At 35.2% G+C, this 25,218-nt stretch overlaps 1 protein-coding gene across 1 annotated transcript in view; it reads left to right on the top strand.

Moving 5' to 3' along the window:
- Window positions 1-25,218, top strand: part of BRIP1 (BRCA1 interacting DNA helicase 1) — a gene marked incomplete at both ends in the record, with an annotated part of 196,385 nt that overhangs the window by 66,385 nt on the left and 104,782 nt on the right. Inside the window, 6 exon segments of the mRNA XM_082860172.1 lie at window positions 4,631-4,852; window positions 6,934-7,133; window positions 13,378-13,510; window positions 21,795-21,949; window positions 24,399-24,564; window positions 24,683-24,823. Of these exon segments, the coding sequence (XP_082716298.1) occupies window positions 4,631-4,852; window positions 6,934-7,133; window positions 13,378-13,510; window positions 21,795-21,949; window positions 24,399-24,564; window positions 24,683-24,823 (1,017 nt within the window).

Here is a 25,218-nt window from a genome sequence, read left to right as displayed (position 1 = left end):
CTGATTAGTGCAGACTTCTTTCAAAAAATTATGTTAAATTATTAACTGAAGATATGTTGATGGTTTTGAAATTTTCCAGGGATATTTAGAATAATACGAATTTTAGCTAGGTAGATAAATCTTTCTTACTAAAGACATGATTTTTTAATAATATTTTGGCAGTATTAGTTTGGCAGTCTGTGTACCAGTTTGATAACTAGTTTACTCTAAAATTGAAGTTATGGGTCTGGAATTATACCCAGAAATTATTGGTGAAGCATAAGTTGATAGTATATGAAATGACCAACGATATTTTAATATATTTTGAAAGTTGTTCTGTCTTTCTGTATTTTGTCAAACATAAGTGGTTCTACACAAAAGACTAAGAGCTATAGCCTCTAGAGTTTCATTTAATTGATATATCACCTCCTACCATATAATGCGAATAGATTATTTTGTTTTATGCTTTTCTTTGTCAGTGCTTTCTTTTATTAGATGGAAATTTTTTCAAGCCTTATCTGGGGTTATTCAAAAGAAACTTCAACAGATATTCAAACCTGATAATATGAAGTATAATTACTAAGGGGCTTCAGTGGAAAAACTTAAGTGACTTGTTCAGAACCAGGAAGAGAATACAGAATAATTGAATCAAAACCGTTGTTGAAATTCTGTGATCATACTTGTTTTCATATCAGTTCTTTTTAATTAACTGAGGAACTGTGAAATCTCTTCACTCTGTATATTTAAAAAGTTCTCTTCAAAGAGAGATAAAAATACTAAAAAGCCAAATGGTAAAAAAAAATAAAACAGAGAAAAGGCTCTTCATGATAAAACCCCATAAATTTTATATTTAAGTAGACTTCTTTCTGTAAGTGGCTAACTGATCTACTAAATTCCTCAAATGCTTGAAATTTGTTTTCTGGCTATAATAGTCTATGTAAGAAGACTTGCTGGCGTTGTCATTATCTTTTACTACTTGTTATTGAGAAAATTATTATGTAATTTATTATGTGTTTGTTATCCCATTAGTAAAAACAATTATAAAGTTTAAGATTGTGTATTGAAAGCAAATATTTTATGTAATCCTCTAGAATTGTGCAGTGGTGGTTATGTTTTTTGATTGGTCTTTATCCTCCAAAGTTTGAATCATGTAAAAATAAAAATCCAATAGACTTTTTCATTGGCCTTTGGGTTCTGTTTTCAAGTAAACAATTCTTTTATTTTTGAATATTAGTATTATAAATAATTGAAGATACCTGCTTGTAGTTGTTTTGACCTAATTCTGCCTCAGAATGCCTAGCTCATAGGTGTACATGAACATTCTTTTTCTTGTTCGCAAGCCCTCAGGGTAATTTGGTATTGTAATGAGGGCCAATTACAAAGTCACTAAAGGTGTCTATGTTTACCATGGCTGAATTACCAAAGAGAAATGATAAATAGATACCTGACAGTTTGAGTGAAAAAGAGTTTAAAGTGTGATAACGCTTCAATTGACAGACTCCCCTCAGGGTTATATTACACTGCTAAAATGGATGAGCTTTTCTGGTTTTGCTATCAGCCTCCACAGCAGTGTCATTCTAAGTGCCCTTAAAGTGTAAACTTTCTGAGTTTTTGGCTTGATCCAAAGGCACATGTTTTTTTGTTCACTGTTTCTTTTATGCTCCTATACTGGAAAAGCAATGTACTTATCTGCTAAAAGTTAAATTTTGTTTCAACTAAGAAAAAATAATCTTAACTAGCCCTAGAAATAACTCTAAAAAGTTATTTTAGGTATAGAAGAATATCTATTTTTTGTTAAGATGAGATTTAACAGTCCATAACCATAGACTCTGAAGGCACCTTAGTGATCATTTTGTACAAATAAAAACTTTCAGAATAGTATGGAAGATACTTGGAATGAAGAAATGGTGAATGTCATATTATTAAGCTCAATCTGTATCAAGCTCAGTATGAAAGATACTTGGCACATCTTCAACTGTCTCTTGACCTCAGAATCATAGAATTTTAGAGCTAGAAGGAACCTTAGAAATGGCATAGTCAGCGGGTCAGAGGAATCTTAAAAGGCTTCTAATTCAACTACTCTTTTGATGCCTAGTCACATGAGAAAAATGGGCCCTGAAGTTTGCCCAGTGTCAGACAACTAATTAGCAAGAAAGGAAGCAAGTCTTCTAACTGCTAACCATTGCTGTTTTTACTACACTAGAAACAAAAACGAAAGATGGCATCATAGTGTGGGGAAGTTGACATGGCATGAAGGGTAAAAAAGAGTAGTAGAGATTAGACAAAGTAAGTGAAAATAATATAAAAATGAAGCAAATAAAGAAGGTTAGGTGAGCCCTTTCTTCCTAATTTTTATTTTTAATACCTTGGAGGACCAATAAGCAGCATGGCTTTAGGAGAATTAGCAGTCCTCAGCTGATCATGCCTTGTCCTTGGATTTGCTGACATTCTTTTATAGGTTATGACCTTTTTATGATTTACTCCATTTCTAGCAATGTCTAGATATTTTTGTGTATGTAATGAGGTATGAATGTTTTAAAAACATAGATTTGCCTTTTGTATAGTTCATAGATAAAAACACACACACACACACACACACACACACACACACACACACACACACACACACACACACACACACATATGTACATATCCCCCCACTGGTTAAGGACAGCAAACTGGGAAAGATAAATATTGGATTTCAAAATCACATTTAATTTTTTTTCGATATATAAAATTAATGAATTAAAATGGCTCATTATTTCACCACTTAGTCCCAAATGACAATTGAAAAAGAAAAGTAACATATACATGGTTAAAGACTCAAAATTATAGAAAGGCATTAAATGAAAAGATCTCTCTTTCCAGTTCTTTCCATCCCCTTAAGGGAACTACTGTAAGGTTTTATGTGTATTCTTCTAAAACATTTAAAATATGTATTTTCTATAATGTATGTGTATAGATTATTTTTAAAGCTTAAACCCATCAGCACATAGACAAATCTAACTTATTTTTTAAGGGCTATATCTTTTGTATGAATTTTTGCCACAATTTATTTAACATATCCCCTGTGGGTAGACGTTTGGTTTATTTCCAATTTGGGGGGCTATTAAACAGTGCAGTATATATATATTTAAGTGGTGAAATTTTATTTGGTAGTTACTGACAAATTTCCAGTGCACTTCTAATAGAAGTAGAAGTTTATACTTCTAATTTTATACATCTTTTAATAGGATATGCCACACCTTTGCTAGGACTGGATTTTATCAAACATCTTATTTTTTGATTGGTGTATGTTAATAAAATTTTTTTACTTCTAATAATAGAATGGCAAAGGACATTAGTAAATAGTACATGAAAGAAGGTATGCAAATTACTGTTGAAACTTTTTAGAATGTTCGTACAATGTAGTGTTAAACCTTGCTAGAAAGTGTGAAAAATACAAATCAAAGCAACAGTCTTCTATTTTTACCTTTAAAATAGGCAAAGATACGAAAAGATAATATTAATGTTGATAAAGGTGTGGAAAAAGGATAATGTAAAATGCTATACATTTTCTGGAGAATAATTTGGTGATATGGTTTTCAAGAAACTTAAAAATATTTTTACTCTCTGATCCTATAATGCCATTTCTAAAACTGTATACTAAGAAAATATTTAGAAATGAGCATAAAAATTCTTATTGCAGTTTATTTATAAAGCAAAAATTGAGAACAGTCTAAATGTCTAGTAATAAACTGGTTCATCAACTATGGCACATTAATCCAGTGTACATATATAGGCAACAATGAAAAGAAACTTGGTGATATGAAAAAATATTTCTGATAGGATTTTTAATAAAATAGGCTAAGAGAAAAAAGGAGATCCCAGTTTTGTAAAAAAAAAAATATTAGTGGCTAGATTGTTAATAATCCTCAGTGCCTGGGGAAAATTTGCTTTGTTCTCATTATTTTAAAATTGGGTCTCATTATAGAGATATATCCACAAGTATATATGTATAGAAGAAATGTGAAATGAAATACATCAAAATCTTGATAGTACATTCTTTGTATAATGGGATTTTAGGTAATTTAGGGCTTTTTGGTACTCTTACATTTTCCAACTTTTTGTAGTAAATACTCTTTTTTCCCCTAGGACATTTCTCCTGCCCTCCTTCCCAGTTTCCATTCTTCCTTTGTTTTTAGTTATTTATGTTTGATTAAGTAATACTGTCTCATGGCTCAAATTGAAAAGGTACAAAAGTGTCTATAGAGAAAAATGTCTTTCAGTCCTGTTCCCAAGTCACTTGGCTCTCATCTTTGAAAGCAACTAGTGATACCATTGCCCTTGTGTATCCTTCCAGATCCTTCCAGAAATATTTTTGTCTAATACCACTTTAATCAGAACAAAGTCACAACAAACATACTTTTAAAAATATGTTTCTCAAGTTAATTTGGGATATTTCCAGCTATACTGATCTGGAGCTCTATCTGAGTTAACTAATATAGTTCTTTAAAATGGTTGTATTATAGATGTGGTGTATGTACTCTGTCTCCTCTGTTAAATCTTTACTTTGTGGCTTTAATGATGTTTCTAAAATTCTGCGGTGAACTTGTGTTATTTCTTCTGTTCTAGTATTGCTTCATATTTCAGCTATGCATTTTTTTTTTAGGGAAAATTCTGCTATTTTTATCATGGTGTTCATAAAATTAGTGATCAACACATATTACAGACTCTCCAAGGGATGTGCAAGGCCTGGGATATAGAAGAATTCGTCAGCTTGGGGAAAAAACTAAAGGCATGTCCATATTACACAGCACGAGAACTAATGCAGGATGCTGACATAATATTTTGTCCCTACAACTATCTTCTAGATGCACAAATAAGGGAAAGTGTGAGTAGATATGTAAAAATTAAAAGAACTGTTTTCCTACTATTGGGATATAAGTGATGAATGTAAAGCTTTTAGATGTTTTAATGTCTTTTACTTTATTCTTTGCTTTATATTTAATTTATGGAAATGTGTAAACAGATTAGAGTATTGAAAACATATTCTAGGGGGTATTAAAAACTGAATTTTAGACATTGTCATTTTAATTTCCAAAGTAATAAGCACTTCTAAGGCCCTAGTACTGAAGTGGAATCATAACAGGGTTTTTCAACCTTGACGGTAATGACATTTTGGGCTGGATAATTCCTTGTTGTGGTGGGCTGTCTGTGCATTGTAGGATGTTTATTAGCATCTCTGGTTTTATCCACTAGGTGCCAATGGTACCCTCGCAGTTGTCACAATCAAAAATGTCTCCAGACATTGCCAAATATCCCCTGGGGTACAAAAAATTGCCCCCATTTGAGACCCTTATATAGTGATCTCTTTATGAATAGAAAGAATGATTTTAAAACATTTATCTAAAGAATCTGTGTTTTGAAGAACTTACGTTGGGAGAATATGCATACTATGCAAATTATGCTCTGTGAACTTTGAATAAGTGAATTTGGATACAGCATTTGTGTTTATCTGCCTGGTTCTTAGAGACATCCAGTTGTTACAGCATAAGACAAAAAGTGAATAACTTCATATATTCAGTTGTTATTCCTCTCTTTAGATCTGACTGTACAACTTTCATTAGCTTTCTATTTCTATAAGTTTAAAATGAATAGGCATTATGTTTAATACCCCTGCTATCCTTCCTCTTATTTGGCTGCCTTTCAGCTAGGTCTCTTTCCGTTGAGCAACGGTATATATCAATGCCAAGTCAGTCTTCCTCTGCTTAAAAATCTCTTATATCTCTCTTTGCTCATGGGATAAAGTCATATTTCTTAAGCTTACTCCCAAGATGATCAATAGTCTGACCTAAATCTGCCTTTTCAGCCTTCTCTGCTACAGACTCCCAACTTGAACTCTTCAAAAACTTACCTCAAAGTCCCCTGAGGACACCTTGTTCTTTCCTGTATCTCTGCTTTTGATTACACCTATATTGAATTGCCCTACTCTCTCTTTGTGTATCCAAATCCAAATCCTGCTCACTTTTTAAACCTCAGTATATTTCCTACTCTTTTATGGTTCTTTCTCAGCCATCTACAGCCCTCTGTATATTATTATTTCCTCAGAATAACTCAGTGGCAATTGCTTTGTGACATTTTGTATTAGTCAGGACTCTTTCAGTTGCATTTGACACAAACCCAGCTTCAATAGAGCTTAAAAAAATACACTTGACTATCGTGATGACTTTGTAATCAGGCAAGTTCTTCCCAGTAGGAACAAAGATAACCATAATCAGCTAGCTTTTTTCCAGCTAGGTAACCTGGAAAAAAGAATATGATTTCACATTAGTCACCCATAATTACTCTGATTGGCCTAGCTCGGATCTCATACCCATTCTTGAACCAGTCATTGTGACCATAGACAGATGGAATACTTTATTTAATTGACAAGCCTGGGTTCTAAGTCTGCCCACATTATGAGAGTGGTGATGTCCCTTGATTAACAGCTTAACAGTCCTACAGACATCACATGGGAGTTGGGGAAGAGCACTTCTCAAAAGGGTTGCAGAAGAGACTGAAATGAAATAGATACATACTATATTGTATTAGTATTTTGAGAGTCTTTTGAATCTTGTGTTGTTATTTTTGTTTTAAAGGTTTTTTTTTTTTATTCTACTTTTTATATTATGTTGGAGATCCCTTATACCCCTTTGTGTAACCAGCCATATGTTGATCCTGGCTCACTTAACACATATTATTTTGGTTGATAGGTTTACAAGTATTTTGAGAGTGAAAAATGGAAAACTGTAATGCTGAGCTGATATTTGGTTGGCCTAAGTGCTTTAAAATTTTAAGACTGAGAATCAGGTGCTTATATAGTTGGACTTGTGATATTGGCCTATAGTGTGAATTTTTTAATGAAATATCTTGCCTATTGCTGTTAAATCCATTTTGCTGAATGTTTTACAGGAAAACTCTTTTATCTTATAGATGGATATCAATCTGAAAGAACAGGTTGTCATTTTAGATGAAGCTCATAACATTGAGGACTGTGCTCGGGAATCAGCAAGTTACAGTATAACGGAAGTTCAGCTTCGGTTTGCTCGGGATGAACTAGATAGTATGGTTAACAATAATATAAGGAAGAAAGACCATGAACCCCTACGAGCTGTGTGCTATAGCCTCATTAAGTAAGAACATTTGTCTTTCAGTGTCATTTGTGCTGCCTTTGTATTAAAAACATGTTTTATTGTGCCAAGTATTTTACAATTAGTAAACTTTGACCAGGCTACTTGGGAAATGGATTGTTGTTTGCCCATTAAAGGTAGAGATAGGCTAGTCCAAACTTTTGTCTTGTTCAAAAGAATATAGTGAACGTAACTGATTTTTAAAATTGATAATTGTGAATGTTATTCCTAATTTAGCAGGATAATTTAGTAGTCCCATAGGATGTGTGTAGGATATTGGGCTGAACATTAACTAAACATGGTTTTAATTAACATATTTAAAAATTCTGGACCATGGCTTTATTTTATCGCTTTATCCTGCAGTTTGAGTAGGATTCTGGTTTGATGAGTTTCATTTAACTAAGATTTCAATACTGTAAAATAATAGATTTAGTATTTTATTTATTTATTTTTTAAATTATTTATTTATTTGGCTGTGTCAGGTCTTCGTTGTGGCACACAGGATCTTCGTTGTGGAATGTGGGATCTTTTCATTGCAGCACCTGGGCTCTTCTCTGGTTGCAGAGTGTGGGCTCTCTAGTTGTGGTGCATGGGCTCTAGAGTGCACAAGCTCAGTAGTTGCGGCACATGGGCTTAGTTGCCCCACGGCATGTGGGATCTTAATTCCCTGACCAGGGATCCAACCTGCGTCCTCTGCTTTGGAAGGAGGATTCTTAACCACCGGACCACCAGTGAAGTCCTGATTTAGTATTTTATTGAAACTTACATTAGATCGTTTCCCTTTAATTAGACGTTATGTTGTTGATCTAGAATCTCTTTACCTTAGAAAAAAATGTTACCTGACACTACATCCCCTTCCATTTATTGCAGCACTTTTCTGTTCCCTTCACAGTATATTTTTTAAAAAATTTGCATGTTTATACATCCACATGTTTGAACATAAGAGGTTTACAAATTTATATTGTAAAAACCTTTTTCCCACCCCATCTTCCATCTGCTTAATTTCTGTCTTCCTGAACAAGTTTATCATTTAGTTCATATTTATGCAAAAATGAGCAAATATAGATACTTTCTCTTATCCCTCCTTTTTACCCAAATGATGGCATCTATACATACACTTTTTTCTTCTCCATTTTAAACGTAAAATATATTTTATTTTTGGGTCTTCCCTGGTGGCGCAGTGGTTAAGAATCTGCCTGCCAATGCAGGGGATACGGGTTCAATCCCTGGTCCGGGAGAATCCCACATGCTGCGGAGCAACTAAGCCCACGTGCCACAACTACTGAGCCTGCGCGCCTCGAGCCCATGCTCCACAACTAGAGAAGCCACTGCAGTGAGAAGCCTGCACGCCACAACAAAGACTAGCCCCCGCTCGCCACAACTAGAGAAAGCCTGTGCGCAGCAATGAAGACCCAATGCAGCGCCCCCCCCCCGCCAAAATATCTATATAGATGTATGTTTTATTTTTTCTGCTGTATAGCAAAGTGAATCAGTTATACATATACATATATCCACTCTTTTTTTTTTTTCGGTACGCGGGCCTTTCACTGTTGTGGCCTCTCCCGTTGCAGAGCACAGGCTCCGGATGCACAGGCTCAGCAGCCATGGTTCACGGGCCCAGCCGCTCCATGGCATGTGGGATCTTCCCAGACCAGGGCACGAACCTGTGTCCTCTGTATCAGCAGGCAGACTCTCAACCACTGCGCCACCAGGGAAGCCCTTATGTTTTATTTTTTAAAAGCCAGTTTATTGAGGTATGATTGACATATATAAAACTATTAATAGTTAATGTTTAAAACTTGATGAGTTTGAGATAAGTATACATCTGTGAAACCATCACCATGGTTTTTATCATAAACATACTCATTGCCTCTAGAAGTTTCCTTCTGCCCTCTTTATTTATTATTATTTGTGATAAGAACACTTAATATAAGACATACCCTCTTAGCAAATTTTTAAGTATACAATACAGTATTGTTAACTGTAGGCATTGTACTTCATATGTACATTTTTCTGTATCTTGCCTTTTTTCACTTAACAATGTATTTTGGAGATCTTTCTATATCAAGACCCAGAAAGCTTCTCAGTTTTAAAAAAATAGTTGCCTAGAATTCCATTGCATGGATGTACAGTGATTTATTTAACCAGCCTCTGATAGTAGATATTGAAGTTGTTTTACAATCTTTTGCTATTACATTGCTGTAACGAATAACTTTGAACATATGCCCTTTCATCTGTCTGGGAGTATATCTATAGCAAAATTTTTAGAAGTGGGATTCTTGGGTCAAAGCATAGATCTACATGTAATTTTGATAGATATTTTTTAAATTTACACAGTAGATGGGTGAGAGGAAGACTAGTTTATACTCTGACCAGCAAAGTATGAGAATATGAAAGTTGTTTTTTTTCTAACCTGACGGGTGAAAAGTATCCCAGTGTACTTTTCATTTACATTTCTCTTTTTTTTTTAAAAATGTATTTATTTATTTGGCTGTGCCAGGTCTTAGTTGTGGCACGCGGGATTTTTGCTGTGGCACATGGAATCTTTGCTGCGGCATGCGAGATCTTTAGTTGCAGCATGAAGGATCTAGTTCCCTGACCAGGGATCGAACCTGGGCCCCTGCATTGGGAGCACAGAGTCTTAACTACTGGACCACCAGGGAAGTCCCTCATTTACATTTCTCTTAATGTGTGATTAAGCATTTTTAAGGGCCATATATATGTCCTTTTCTGTCAACTTTCTGTTGACATTTTTGTCTTTGTTCTTGTTTTTATGGTTCTTTTTCTTATTGATTTGTAGATGTTCTTTGTAAATTGGCCCTTTGCTTGTGATAAGAGTTGCAAACATTTTCCCCTCCATTTTGCTGTATGCTTGTGTCTTTCCTTGTGGTATTTTTGCCATGTAGAAGTTTGTCATTTCTATTTCACAGCATAATTTGTTGAAAGAGTTGGCTGTAGTTGCTGATTCTATTTTCTCACTTCCCATTCTTTCCTTATCCATCCCAGTAGTGTTGCTGTCTGCATAATTCTACTGAAACTGTTCTTATCGAGATCTCCAGTGATCCAGAGATTGCTAAGTGCAAAGGTTATTTTTCTGTTATTTTACTTAGCCTCTCAGCATTGTTGGATACTGTTGACTACCACCTCTATGAAAAGTGTTTTTGTCTTCTGTGGAATAATAGAAAATATGTATTCAATATATTGGTCTCTGTCCCCAGTTCCTGGCACGGAAGTCCTAAAACCTTTATAATTTCCTAAGTGATAAGAGCACTAAGAGCATTTTCTGTTCTACTATTTCATTTTTGGCCCCGGTTCCTGACAGAGTTCCTAAATCCCCTGGGATTTCCTGGATGACAGGTCTGTCTTTTGTTCTAATGAGGTGATGGGTTTGTGGGCTCCTGGATGGGTCTGGTCACTAGAAAGACCAAGGCATGTTTAAAAGCTCGGAACTTTCAGCCCACCTCCCCTCTGGGAAGGGGAGGAGGGCTGGATATTGAGTTAATGTTCCATCATGTCTTTGTAATGAAGTCTTCATAAAAATACCAAAAGTACAGGATTCAGAGAGCTTCTGCATTGGTGAACACACCTATGTACTTGGAGTGGGGTGCACTTCACCTCCACAAGGACAGAAGCTTCTGTGCTTGGGACCCTTACAGACCTCACCCTATATATCTCTTCATCTGACTGTTAATCCTTTATTATATAATAAACTGGTAAATGTTTTCCTGATTTCTGTGAGCTGTTCTAATAAATGCTCAAACTTGAGGAGGGGGTCATGGGAGCCTCTGATTTACAGCTGCTTGGTCAGAAGCATGACAACCTGGACTTTTGACAAAGTCCAGTGCTTAACCAGTAGGGTCTGTGCTAACTCCAATTAGTGTCAAAATTGAATTGAATTATAGGACACCCATCTGATGTCTCAGAGAATTGCCTGTGTGGGAAAAAACCCCACATACACGTAGAGACCAGAGGTGTTAGAAGTGAAGTAGTGAGAGTAGAGCAGACACACAGGAATGTGTTTTCCTAGACGGCTTCCATGACATCTTCTGGTTTTCTTCCTCCTCACAGTTCGTTCTTTCTCAATTGCTTTTGATAGTTCTTACTTTGTTTGATGTCTAAACGTTGAAGTACCTCAGGGCTTGGTCTTGGGACTTCATTTATTTTCTAGTTCTGCACTCTCCTTAATTTACATAACCCTAGTGCAGTGCAAATGAGGCCTGAATCTGTGTCTGTCCCAACCTGTCCCTGGAATGCCATTTTCATATACCCAACTATACTTTCTATCTCTGTTTGGATATAAAATTTCAACTTTCCAAAACACTCCTTTCCTTCCCCTACCTACTCCCCCCCACTGCCCCTGTCTTCCTTGTCTAAGCAAATAGTACCGACCAGTTCCTCAAATCAAAAATCTAAGTGTTATCCTTGATTACTGCTTCACCTCATGCAATTCATCAGTAAGTTTTATAAATGCCACCTACACAATATATCCCAAATCCTTCAATCTCATACCTGTCATCCCAGAATCATCCCTCAACTAGAACAACTGTAACAGCCTCTTAATAGGTCTCTCCTTTCATTTTTGTCTTTCTCCTATAATCCATTCTGGCTTATAAACTGGAATCATCTTTTAAACACTTAAAATAGATTATCTCTCTCTTATTTAAAATTTTCTGTTTAAAATCTTCCCATTGCACTTTGAAGAGAATCCAGACTTCTTATCCTGGCCCAACATGATCTGATTCCTGCTTATCACTCTAACATTGCTCATACCGTTATTCCTTTCTGCCCATTGTGGTCCAACTACATTAGCTTTCTTTCGGGTCTTTAAATAAGCAAAATTTGTTAAATCACCTGAGGATCTTTGCACCAGGTGAAAATGGCATTCTTCTACTTGGAGTACTCTTTTTTCCCTGATCCTCCCATGACTGAATACTTTTTGTATTCAGTTAGAATATATGTCATCTCAAGAAGAGCTTCCTTGACATTCAAATGAAAGTAGCAGTTAGATTACATTAATCCAGTTTATTTTCATTATATCACTGTCACTACCTGATATTGTCTTGTTCATGGAATTGTTTCTGAGTTTATTTCTGTCTCTCTTAGTAGAATCTAATTTCCATGAGAATAAGGACCTTGCCTATTTTATTTACTGCTGTATTTCCACTATCCAGTATAGTGTTTGGCATAATATAGGCATTTAAGCACTCACTGAATGTACAAATGTCTCTCTGTGTGTGTGTGTGTGTGTGTGTGTGTGTGTGTGTAAATGAATATATTTTCTAGTAATTCTCTTTTTTGTGTTAATATTTAACATTATAATCTTTTTATTAGGCTTTTAAATTTTTATTTATTTATTTATTTTATTTTTGGCTGTGTTGGGTCTTCGTTGCTGCACGCGGGCTTTCTCTAGTTGCGGCGAGCATGGACTACTCTTGGTTGCAGTGCGCTGGCTTCTCACTGAGGTGGATTGTTGCGGAGCACGAGCTCTAGGCACGCGGGCTTCAGTAATTGGGGCATGCAGGCTCAGTAGTTGTGGCTCATGGGCTCTAGAGTACAGGCTCAGTAGTTGTGGCGTGCAGGCTTAGTTGCCCCACAGCATGTGGGACCTTCCCGGACCGGGGCTTGAACCCATGTCCCCTGCATTGGCAGGCGGATTCTTAACCACTGTGCCAGCAGGGAAATCCCTATTAGGCTTATTTGTATTTCCTTTTATGTGCATTTGGGATAAGCTCCTAAGAGCTGACTGTCAGTTGGAGAGACAGACAAGTAAAGCAGTGTGAGTCCACAAAACACAAATGGGGAACCACACACATCTTTCTCTTTTTTGAGTAAAAGCTTACTTTTTTAGCTGTATATTTATTTTGCAATGTGAAACATGCATCGTATTTAAAATGTGTCTTGGGCTTCCCTGGTGGCGCAGTGGTTGAGAGTCTGCCTGCCGATGCAGGGGACACGGGTTTGTGCCCCGGTCCGGGAAGATCCCACATGCCGCGGAGCGGCTGGGCCCGTGAGCCATGGCCGCTGAGCCTGCGCGTCCAGAACCTGTGCTCCGCAACGGGAGAGGCCACAGCAGTGAGAGGCCCGCGTACCGCAAAAATAAATAAATAAAATGTGTCTTAATTAATCCACATATATGTGCTCAGAGCTTCAAGGAATACAGATCAATGTATCACATTTCTCTTTGCTCTGTTGAAGTAGTGCACATAAGGATGATACTGGTTGATGGAATTGTTTTATTTTATTCCAGTTGGTTAGAAGCAAACTCTGAACATCTTGTGGAAAGGGGTTATGAATCATCCTGTAAAGTATGGAGTGGAAGTGACATGCTCTTAAATTTACACAAAATGGGCATAACCACTGCTACTTTTCCTATTTTGCAGGTAAGTTTTTTTTCTACCTGTGAGATTTATTTAGTGAATTAGAAATGACTTAATAGTGAACAGTTAATCCAGAGTAAAGAAAAAAAAAGTAGCAAGTTAATTGTTTCAAAATTTTATTTTATTATGTAAGTTCGATAATCTTTAAGTGATGGCATAAATTATGGATGAAAAAGTAGCATTATTAGTTTGAAGGCTATATGGCTTAATTAATACAGAATTAATTGCTTTGTTTAAAGCTAAAATAAGTCAGTATTTTTAGGTTATAAATATTTTGTCAATTATAAAAGTTAAAAATTTGGAAAATAAAAAGATAAGAAATTCATGTTTTATTCTCCTTAACTTAGAGGTTATAAACCTGGGTATATAGAGATTATGGGTGGGCTATGGGATACTGTGAGCCTTATGAAATTACATTCAAAATTTTATGAGTATTTACTTTTGTACATTTTTCTGGATAGAACCTTCATGACTTACATTATTCTCAAAAGAGTGTTTGTTTGGGGTTGTTTTTTTGTGTTTATGCAGGTGAGAATGTTTTTACTTTCTCTTTTTGTTCTTATTTATTTATATTAATTGACTTTACTTTTAAAGTGGTTGTTACAGGTTTATAGAAAAAGTGAACAAAAAGGACAGAATTCTCATATACCAGCACCCCCAACCACACACGTATTCACAGATACTATAGATTCTCTTATTATTAACATCTTGCAGTAGTAGTACATTTATTACAGTTGAACCAATATTGGTTACATTATTTTTAACTGAAGTCCATAGTTTATGTTAGGGTACACTTTTAGGGTACGTACAGTTCTATGAGTCGTTACGAAAACATAAAGTCACGTATCTACCGTTACAGTATCATACAGAATACATTCATTGCATTAAAAATCTTGTGTTGCACTTATTCATCCCTTCAACACACTTTATTTCCTCTGCTGAACCTCTGGCAATCACTGATTTTTGTTTTTCTGACTCCATAGTGTTGCCTTTTCCAGAATGTTATATAGTTGTAATCATACAGTATGTGGTCTTTTTAGACTGGCTTCTTCCACTTAACAGTATACATTTAAGGTTCCTCCATGTCTTTTTGTGGTTTGACAACTCATTCCTTTTTATTTCTGAACTATATTTATTGTATGTATGTACCACAGTTTGTTTATCCATTTACCTACTGAAAGACACATTGGTGGTTTCCAAGTTTCAGCAATTATGACTAAAGCTGCTATAAACATTTGTGTGCATGTGTTTGTATGGACATACTTCCTGCTCATTTGGATAAATACTTAGGAGCACAATCGCTGGATTGTATGGTAAGACTATGTTTAGCTTGCAATAAACTGCTAAACTGTCTTCCAAAGTGATTGTACCATTTTACATTCCCACAGGCAGTGAATAAGAGTTCCTGCTGTTCCACATCCTTGCCAACATTTGGTGTTGTCAGTGTTTTGAATGTTAACCATTCTAATAGATATGTATTAGTATCCCATTGTTTTAATTTACATTTCCCTAATGATATATGATGTGGAGCATCTTTTCACATGCTTATTTTCCATCTACATATTTTATTTGGTGAGGTATCTCTTCAGATATTTTGCCTACTTTTTAATTGAGTTGTTTGTTTTCTTATTGTTGAGTTTTTTTCTTTTTTTTTTGCGATACGCAGGCCTCTCACTGTTGTGGCTTCTCCCGTTGCGGAGCACAGGCTCCGGACGCGCAGGCTCAGCGGCCATGGCTCACGGGCTCAGCGGCCATGGCTCACGGGCCCAGCCGCTCCGTGGCATGTGGGATCTTCCCGGACCGGGGCACGAACCCGTGTCCCCTGCATTGGCAGGCAGACCCTCAACCACTGCGCCACCAGGGAATCCCATATTGTTGAGTTTTAAGAGTTCTTTGGGTATTTTGTATACAAGACCTTCATCTGATATGTGTTTGCAAATATATTCTTCCAGCCTGTGGCTTGTTTTTTCATCCTATTAATGGAGTCTTTCATATAGCATAAGTTTTTAGTTTTAATAAAGTTCAAATTTTTTTCTTTGATGGATCCTCCTTTTGGTGTTGCAACTAAAAATTCATCACCGAACCCAAAGTCACCTAGATTTTCTCCTATCTTTTCTTCTACAAGTTTTATAGTTTTGTATTTTACATTTAAGTCTGTGGTCCATTTTGAGTTAATTTTTGTGAAGGGTGTAAGTTCTGTGTCTAGATTCATTTCTTTGGATGTAGATGTTACTCTGTCACCATTGGTTGAAAGACCATCCTCTCTCCATTGGATTATCTTTGGTCCTTTGACAAAAGATCAGTTTACTATATTTGTGTTGGCCCATTTCTGGGCTCTCTATTCTTTTTTTTTTTTTTTTTTTTTTTTTGCGGTATGCGGGCCTCTCACTGTCGTGGCCTCTCCCGTTGCAGAGCACAGGCTCTGGATGCGCAGGCTCAGCGGCCATGGCTTACGGGCCCAGCCGCTCCGCGGCATGTGGGATCTTCCCGGACCGGGGCACGAACCCGTGTCCCCTGCATCGGCAGGCGGACTCTCAACCACTGCGCCACCAGGGAATGGGCTCTCTATTCTTTTCCATTGATATACTTGTCTGTTCCTTCATCAGTTCCACACCGTCTTGATTACTGTAGCTTTATAGTAAGTCTTGAAGTCAGGTAGTGTCAGTCCTCTGACTTTGTTCTTCAGCATTGTGTTTGCTATTCTGAGTCTTTCATCTTTCCATATAAACTTAGAATTGAAACTGAGCCCCTGTGGGGCTCCTGGGCATGGAAGCCTTTCTGTCCCCCATTTCTTGTATATAGGGAATAGACTCCAGCCTCCATGACCTTCCCTGGGTTCCAAAGGGCAGATTGGAACAGTTGTTAGGGAAGGGAGGGGATGCAGAGACAAGGGAGGAAAAGCCAAGAAACTACCGGAGGCAAGATTAAAGGAACCAGAGAAGCTAATCAAGATTAGGAGACCACCTGAGACGAGATCAAAGAAGTTCAGGCCCTGCACACACCCTAATCTTGTCAGCAACCCCATCCTTGAGCTATTGCTATAAAACCCCTCACCAAATCCCCCGGGGTTGGGGGACACAGTTTTTCAGGGGCATGAGCCTGCTGTATCTCCCTTTGAGTGGCAAAGCAATAAAGTTATCCTCTTCTACTTCACGTAAAACTCTTGTCTTCAAGATTCAGTTTGGCACGGTGCACAGAGACCAAGCTTTCTGCGTCAGAATCACTTTGTCAGTATCCACCAAGTAACTTGGTGGGATTTTGATTGGGACTGCATTAAATCTGTAAATCAATCTGGGAAGAACTGACATCTGAACAATATTGAGTGTTCCTATCCATGAACATGGAGTATCTCTCCATTTATTTGGATCTTTGATTTCTTTTATCAGACTTTTATAGTTTTCCTCATATAGTTTTAAAGAGGTTTTTGAACCAAAAAAGGTAAGAACTGTTGCTAACATGAACTAGCATTATGGGCATATGAGTATTAAAAATATATTTTAATAAGACCGTACTTATAATTTTTGCCCTGAATTTTTAAAGTGCAATGTATCATAAGTAGTTTTTCATATGACACTTTTTGTTTTTTTTGCATAAACTTTTTCCATTCTAAAGACTTTTCATATCAACAGTAAAATGGGTTAAATAAATTGTGGGAAATTCATACAGTAGACTACTGTACAGCAATTTACAAAATGAACCACTGCCACCACAACCATATGAATGAATCTTACAGACATAAAGTTGCATAAGAGAAACCAGCACAAAAGAGTACAAACTGTATGGCTTCATTTTTATCAAATTTAAGAACAGACAAACATAGTTATGCTAATAGAAGTCAGAATACTGGTTACCACTGGTTACCTTACCAGTGCAGGGGTAAGGAGTAGTTTGGGCTAAGATGGGACACAAAGGAACTTTCTGGGATTCGAGGAATGTTTTGAATCCTGATTTAAAATCACACACACAAGTGTGTGCGTGCGTGTGTGTGTGTGTGTATGTGCTTCTGTTTAGTGACCTATACACTTAAGATTAATGCACTCTATAAAAAATGTACACATAAAATATATGTCAAAAGAAAAAACTTGGAAAATACAGAGAAAGGTACAGAGGAAAAAAAAACTCGTAAACTTAAAAATGATTATTATTAACTTTTAGATTTGTGTCTACCTATGTCTTCTTCTATGCATATATTCACTTAACATAAATTTTTGAGATGATACATATTTATTTTTACCTCTTCATTTAGTAATATGAGTACTTCCCTATTTTAATAAAAATTGTTTCACATGATTTTTAGTTGCAGTGTAGCGTTTTTGTGAGTGCATATATTCTAAATTATTTGACTAATCTGGCATTTGAAATACAGGTTGTTGCCAGTTTTCCCAGAATAAGAAAAGGTTCTGATATGAACATCCTTGAAAATATATATTTGTATGTATCTCTGATTGTTTCCTTTATATATGGTAAATATTAATTCTTCGTTGCTTGTTGTATTACATGTATATTCTTGTATCTGTGGTTTGTTTATGGTATTTTTTTATAAGTTTTTAAATTTTAGTGCATTCAAATGTATCATTGTTTTTTCTTTTATGAATTGTCATATTTGAGTTTAAGCAAGCTTTTCTTACACTCTGCACCATTTTCTTCTAAAACTGTTAAAGTTTTTTTTAATAAATGTTTTCAATCAGCCTGGGATTCATTTTTGTTTATGTTGTGAGATATGTAATCCATCTTATTTCCTGTATGGATTTTCTCAGCATCATTACTAAATTATCCATCCATTTCACTCTGATTTGTAATGCCACATCTGCCACATATCTGATTTTCGTTTATGTATAAGCTTATTACTGGACTCTATTGTGCTCTTTGATTCTGTTTATCTAAGTTATCCTATTTATTAATCACTGTAGCATTAGAAAAATGCTGATGCATGGTAGGGCATATCTCCTCACTTGATTTTCCTTTGGAATGATCCTGGCTGTTCTTCGCCTTACTCTGCCATCTGAATTTTAGACTTAGCTTATAAATTTCTATGAACAATTCTGTTGGAATTTTGACTGGAATTGCATTGAATTTATGGATTAATTTAGAAAGAGTTGACTTATTTACAATATGAAGTTTTTCCATTCATGAACAAGATAGAATTCTAATCATTTATTCTCTCTTTCTATATATCTTTCAATAACATTTTATAATTTTTGAAAGTCTTAGGTACTTTTGGTTAATTTATTCCTAAGTTAAAGTTTGTTTCTTTTTCAAATGGTATAATTCAAAAATTGCATTTTCTAATTTTTATCGGTGTATAAGGATGGTAGTTGATTCTTACAATCAACCACTTTGCTGGACTATCCTATAGGTTCATCTATAGATTATTAAATTTTCTATGTAGACAGTCATCCTGTCTATGAATATGACTATTTTCTTTCTTTCCATTTCCTTCACATTTTATTCATTTCTTACTTTGCTAGCTTAAACTTTCCGTACATGGTTCATCACAGTAAAAAGACATCCTAATCTTGTTGCTTACTTTAAAAGGACTGTATTACTAGTATTACAGCATTTAGCAATATGTCTGCTGTATTTTAAGAAAAAAATTTTTTAACAGTTTGAGATACAATTCACATGCCATGAAATTTACCCCTTTAGAGTATACAATTCAGTGGTTTTTCATGTAGTCATAGAGTTGTGCAACTACCACTGCTGTGTAATTTCAGAACATTTTTATCACCTCAGAAAGAAACCTTGTACCCATTAGCAATTAGTCACTCCCATTTCCTCCTACCCCAGATCCTGGAAACCACTAATCTACTTTCTGTTTCTGTGGATCTACCTATTCTGGACATTTTATGTTAATGGAAACACTATATGTGGTGTTTTGTTACTGCCTTTTTTCACTTTGCGTAATGTTCTCAAGGTTCATCTATGTTGTAGGTTCAATCTATCAATACTTCATTCCTTTTTATTACCAAATAATATTGCATTTTATGAATATACTGTATTTTATTTATCCATTATCAGGTGTTTCTACTTTTTGGCTGTTATAAACAATGCAGCTATGACCATTCATAGACAAATTTTTGTGTGGACATGTATTTTCAATTCTCTTGGGTATATACTTAAGACTAGAATTGCTGGTCCATATGGTAACTTTATGTTTAACATTTTGAGGAACTGCCAAACTTTTCCAAAGGGGCTGTACCATTTTACAATTCCATCAATAATGTATGAGGATTCTAATTTCTTCCACATCCTCACCAACACTTGTTATTATCTCTTTTTTATTATAATCTTCCCAGGGGGAATGAAGTGGTATCTTCATGTGATTTGATTTTCATTTCCCTAATGACTCATAATGCCAAGCATTGTTTCAACTGCTTATTGTCCATTTATATATCTTCTCTGGAGAAATCTATATTCAAATCCTTTGCCCATTTTGAACTTGTGTTGTCTTTTATTGACTGTAAGTTCTTTATGTATTCTGGATATGAACAATGTATTGGATATATGATTTGAAAATACTTTTTCTCATTCCATAGATGCTGTAGGATTTTTAGTTATTTTAAAAATTAGGTTAAGGAAATTTCCTTTGATCTTAAGAAATTCATCATTGTGATTATTAAATTTTTTACAAGTTAATTTTACCACAGTAACATATGAACATAATTTAAAAGTCAATTACTACTATCAAGAAAAGCATTCATTTGTGCCACTCCTCTGTCCCAATTTTCATTCTCGGTGGCTCTTTTAACTCATAGTGGCTTCCTCTGATGTTTAACCCCAATTTTCTAAATAACATGTGGATTCTGCTACTTTCGAGTTTTCAATTTTTGATATTCTCTATTGACTTCCTATTAAGTATGATGATGATTTAACTCCTTTACACACACACACTTTTCTCTCTCTCTCTCTCTCTCTCTCACACACACACACACACACACACACACTCTCATACTCACCCTCTCTTTTCCTCTCTGTCCCTCCCTTTCTCCTTTTCCTCCCTCCTTCTTTCCCTTTCTTCACTCTCCATTTTCTCAGCATAATTATATTACTATTCAGTGTGCATATCATTATGTATATATATTATCATAGTTTATGATAGTCATCTCATGTAACTTACTTGATTAAATTTTTAATACAACTCTAGGTTTCTATGAAGTAATAATTACCTGTCTGTGTCTATGTGTGTGTTTCCCCATTTGCTTAGTTTTCTATTTGTCTATAAACCCAGCTGTCATTGTTTAGGTAACCTAGCCAGAAGTAGCCTTGGAGTTGTCTCATGATGTAGAATGTCATTCAGTCCGTTTGTTTTTACTACAGTGCCTTACCTTCAGGAGTTCAGAAGTTCTGTAGTTTTACAGAGTAAATTGCCAGTAGTCTGCCAGTGTTGGAGAGGAATAGTAGCCTTCCTGTAAGGTGTTTCTCAGGGAACTTGATTTTTTAAAAAGAACAATTTAATACTTGTTTTTCATTAATATCATTAATAATTTGTAGTGCTGAATGTTTTTCCAAGTTCATGTTGTCTTTTTTGTTCTTTGTTTCTTGACATTTTGTTCAGTAGAGACTAGTTTTACTTTTTTAAATGTCTGTTATTTCACAATATATCTGAATATTGAAATTTATCTGTCTTATTTATCTTAACTATTTTCCCATTTTATTTTCATTGAACACACATTTTATTGTCAAACATCAGAGTTGTCACCAGTATCTTTTATTGCTTCAATATTCAGGGTTTTCTCTTTCACAATCTGGGAAAACATACTTTTCTGTTTTATTATTTTGTCTTAATGTCCACACTTCTTTCTGTATTTAAGCTTACAAGCCATGTAAAAACTAATGAGCCAGTTAGCATACATTTTGTATCTAGTGTGTATTCTTTCTTTGAGTTGTTCTTTTACTTTTGCTTGTCACATAGTCATATTATTCTCAGTATCAGAGTACTCCCTGGAAATAATTCAGGCATTTAAGTGGCATATCAAATCTTTTTAAAAACTATTTGGTACATTTTTATTTAGTTCATTGCTTTTCAAAGGCACTGAATAAAACCCTAATTGCCTGAAGAAGTAATGAACCTCCTAAATGTGTAACTTCTTATTTAAATAAGTCTGAAGAGAATTTTAGAATATATGGGAATTCAAAATATATTGTTAGCATTTGTGTATTAATGTTTGACTAAAATTTCAATGTATATTTCATTTGGGTTTTATTACAGTTTTAAGAATTTTGTTTCCCCCCTCTTTCCCTCCCCCCGCCCCTGCCCCGGTACACTTAATATGGTAATTCCTTATAGGGACATTTTTCTGCTATCCTTCAAAAAGAAGAAAAAGTCTCATCAGTTCATGGTAAAGAGGAGGCAAGAGAAGTACCTATTATTAGTGCTTCAACTCAAATAATGCTCAAAGGACTTTTTATGGTGCTTGACTATCTTTTTAGGCAAAATAACAGGTAAGTGAAGATAATCTGGTCTGCATTCTTTCTCTTAAAAATATTAGCCTTATTGGGTGCTACCATGTGTTTAATACCTACTAATTTTATATGAGTACATGGAATAGTGATAAACAAGTGGTATAAATATTGCTCTTACTTACTGGCACAGACTCAGTCAATTGATGTTAGTTTTTATTAATGAAAATGAGTATTGAAACCAGTTAATAAATACAGTTAATTAATTCAGCATTAAAGTCCTCTAAGACTAAATTTAAGTTTTCTTTTAAGTATAATCTAGATGTTTCTTCCAGTGTCAGAAAGTCTCTCTTATTGTGTAAATCCTCTATTTAATGAAATGTGGGAAATGAAAAGCAGTCAACTCCCCACACACTACTCCTTAAGTTATAGTACTACCTGGTTCCAGTATTTTTTTAAGTGTTTTTTTATGGTAAAATATACACAATATAAAATTTACCTTTTTTTTTTTGCGATACGTGGGCCTCTCACTGTTGTGGCCTCTCCTGTTGTGGAGCACAGGCTCCGGATGCGCAGGCTCAGTGGCCATGGCTCACGGGCCCAGCCGCTCCGCGGCATGTGGGATCTTCCCGGACCGGGGCACGAACCCGTGTCTCCTGCATCGGCATGCGGACTCTCAACCACTGCACCACCAGGGAAGCCCAAATTTACCATTTTTAAGTGTACATTTTAATAGCATTAAGTATGTTCACATTGTTGTACAACTACCACCACTGTCAATTTCTAGAACTTTTTCATCATCCCAAACAGGAACTCTATACCCATGGAACAGTATCTTCCATTTCCCTCTCACCACAGCCTTTGGTAACCTCTATCCTACTTTCATCTCTATGGATTTGCCCTTTCTAGGTGTCTCATATAAGTGGAATCATACAATCTAATGTTTTCAAGGTTAATCCATGTAACATATGTCATTCCTTTTTATGGCTGAATAATATTCCATGTGTATATATACCACATTTTGTTTACCCATTCTTACATTGATAGACATTTGTATTGTTTCTAGCTTTTGCGTATTGTGAATCATGCTGCAGTGAACATTGATGTACTAGTATCTGTTTGAGTGCCTGCTTTCAGTTTTTCTGGGTACATACCTAGCAGTAGAATTGCAGGATTATATGGTAATTCTGTATTTAACTTTTTGAGGAGCCAGTGTGCTATTTGTCATAGCAGCTGCACATTCTAGATTCACATAGTTATGCACAAGAGTTCCCAATTTCTCTACATCCTTGCCAATACTTGTTATTTTTTGTTTTTTGGATCATAGCCATCCTAATGGGTATAAAGTGGTATCTCCTTATGGTTTTTTTTTAACATCTTTATTGGGGTATAATTGCTTTACAATGGTGTGTTAGTTTCTGCTTTATCTCCTTATGGTTTTGATTTACACTTCCCTAATGACTAGAGATGTTGAGCATCTTTTCATGTGCTTATTGTCCATTTCTATATCTTCATTGGAGAAGTGTCTACTCAAGTCCTTTGTCCATTTTTAAATGGGGTTTTTGTTGTTGAGTTGTAGGAGTTATTCTGCATATTAATCCTTTATCAGATATTTGCTTTACAAATATTTTCTCCCATTCTGTGGGTTCTCTTTTCACTCTCTTGATAGTATTCTTCGATGCACAAGTTTTGAAATTTTGATGCAGTCCAATTTATCGATTTTTTTTCTTTTATTGCTTGTGCTTTTGGGATCCATTGAACATAGCCAAATATGATGTCATGAAGATTTTCCCCAATGTTTTCTTCTAAGAGTTTTATAGTTTATAGCTCCCAGTATTTTTATAAAATTCCCTCCACATAGTGCAGGGTTCCTGACTTGAACTTTGAATTCTGATCTCTCTAAGGGTAAAATTAACAGTCAGTATTACTGTGAGGACATGGTAGAGAATACCAAATTTTATTCTGTTTAAGCTTAGGTGTTTATAGCCTCTTATTGAGAGAAATTATAAGCTGGATGGGATCACGGAGTTCATCGGGTTTAGTACTTTCATTAAAAATAGATGAAGACTGAGATCCACATTTTAAAGGAACTTAAAAATTAGTTTCCTAAAATTTCAGTAAAAATTGTCTTTCTATTTTCTTATGCAATAAAAAAGTTTAACCCACTTTTTAGTTTCTTTAACAGTAATACTGTTAACTATTTTATAACTAATGATGTAACATAGAATGCAAAGAGCTCTGAACTAGGAGTTAGGAGGCTTGCATTTTAATTCTGACTCTGCCATGATTTATGTAATGTTTGAACATAGGGATGGGAAGTGATAAAGGGTGATATTTAAGTGATATATCTAACCTCTGTAAGGGGGGACTGACTCTAAGGTTTAATGCCTTATTTCTATCAGGATTACTGAATTTTAGTGGTGTGGGTTGTTGGTGGGGGACAATGTTATCTAAAATTTTCCCATTTAATTACCATTTTATTTTTATTTAGATTTGCAGATGATTATAAAGTCGCTATTCAACAGACTTACTCTTGGATAAATCAGACTGATACTTCAGATAAAAATGGGTTCTTGGTTCTACCAAAAAATAAGAAACGTTTACAACAGAAAGCAGCAGTTCATGTGCTGAATTTTTGGTGCTTAAATCCAGCTGTGGTAAGCTTATCATGCTGCAAATGAGAATACTGTCTTCTTGCTCAATACCAACAATTAGATAAATGTGCTTGACTGTTTTAAAGGTGATTTTTATGTATCTAATGTTGTTTCCTTTTAGGCCTTTTCAGATATTAATGGCAAGGTTTGGACGATTGTTTTGACATCTGGGACATTATCACCAATGAAATCCTTTTCATCAGAACTTGGTGTTACATTTACTATCCAACTGGAGGCTAATCATGTCATTAATAACTCACAGGTTAGGTTTTTGTTGTTGTTGTTGGTTTTTTGAAGGCTCTTAGTCTTTTTACCTCAGTATAATTTATAAACAAATTAAAAGGTAACTGAAGTACTGGCAAACAAATCCTGATAGGAAAGTCAACATTTCAGTTTTAGAATAAAGGAAAATTTGTCAGCTACTTGGTAGTGTCAACAAAAGGAAATACCAATAAATAGCATTCCTTCAACCCAGTGAGTAAAAATATACACTTTCAAGGCAAAGACTGCATTGCAATTTCCTTATTTAAATAATTTTAAGTTTTTTAATGAAAATGAAAACAAAAATTCAACTTTTTTTTTTTACTGTAGTTCCTAATAGTTTAGTTATTTGTGTTTTTCTTTTCCATTAGACTATGGTATATCCTTATTCTAATT

This window comes from Leucopleurus acutus (genome assembly GCF_964270905.1).
Source record: "Leucopleurus acutus genome assembly, chromosome: 19".
Classification (NCBI taxonomy): domain Eukaryota; kingdom Metazoa; phylum Chordata; class Mammalia; order Artiodactyla; family Delphinidae; genus Leucopleurus; species Leucopleurus acutus.
Note: the sequence above shows the minus strand (reverse complement) of the source record. Positions and strands in the feature narration are given on the sequence as shown.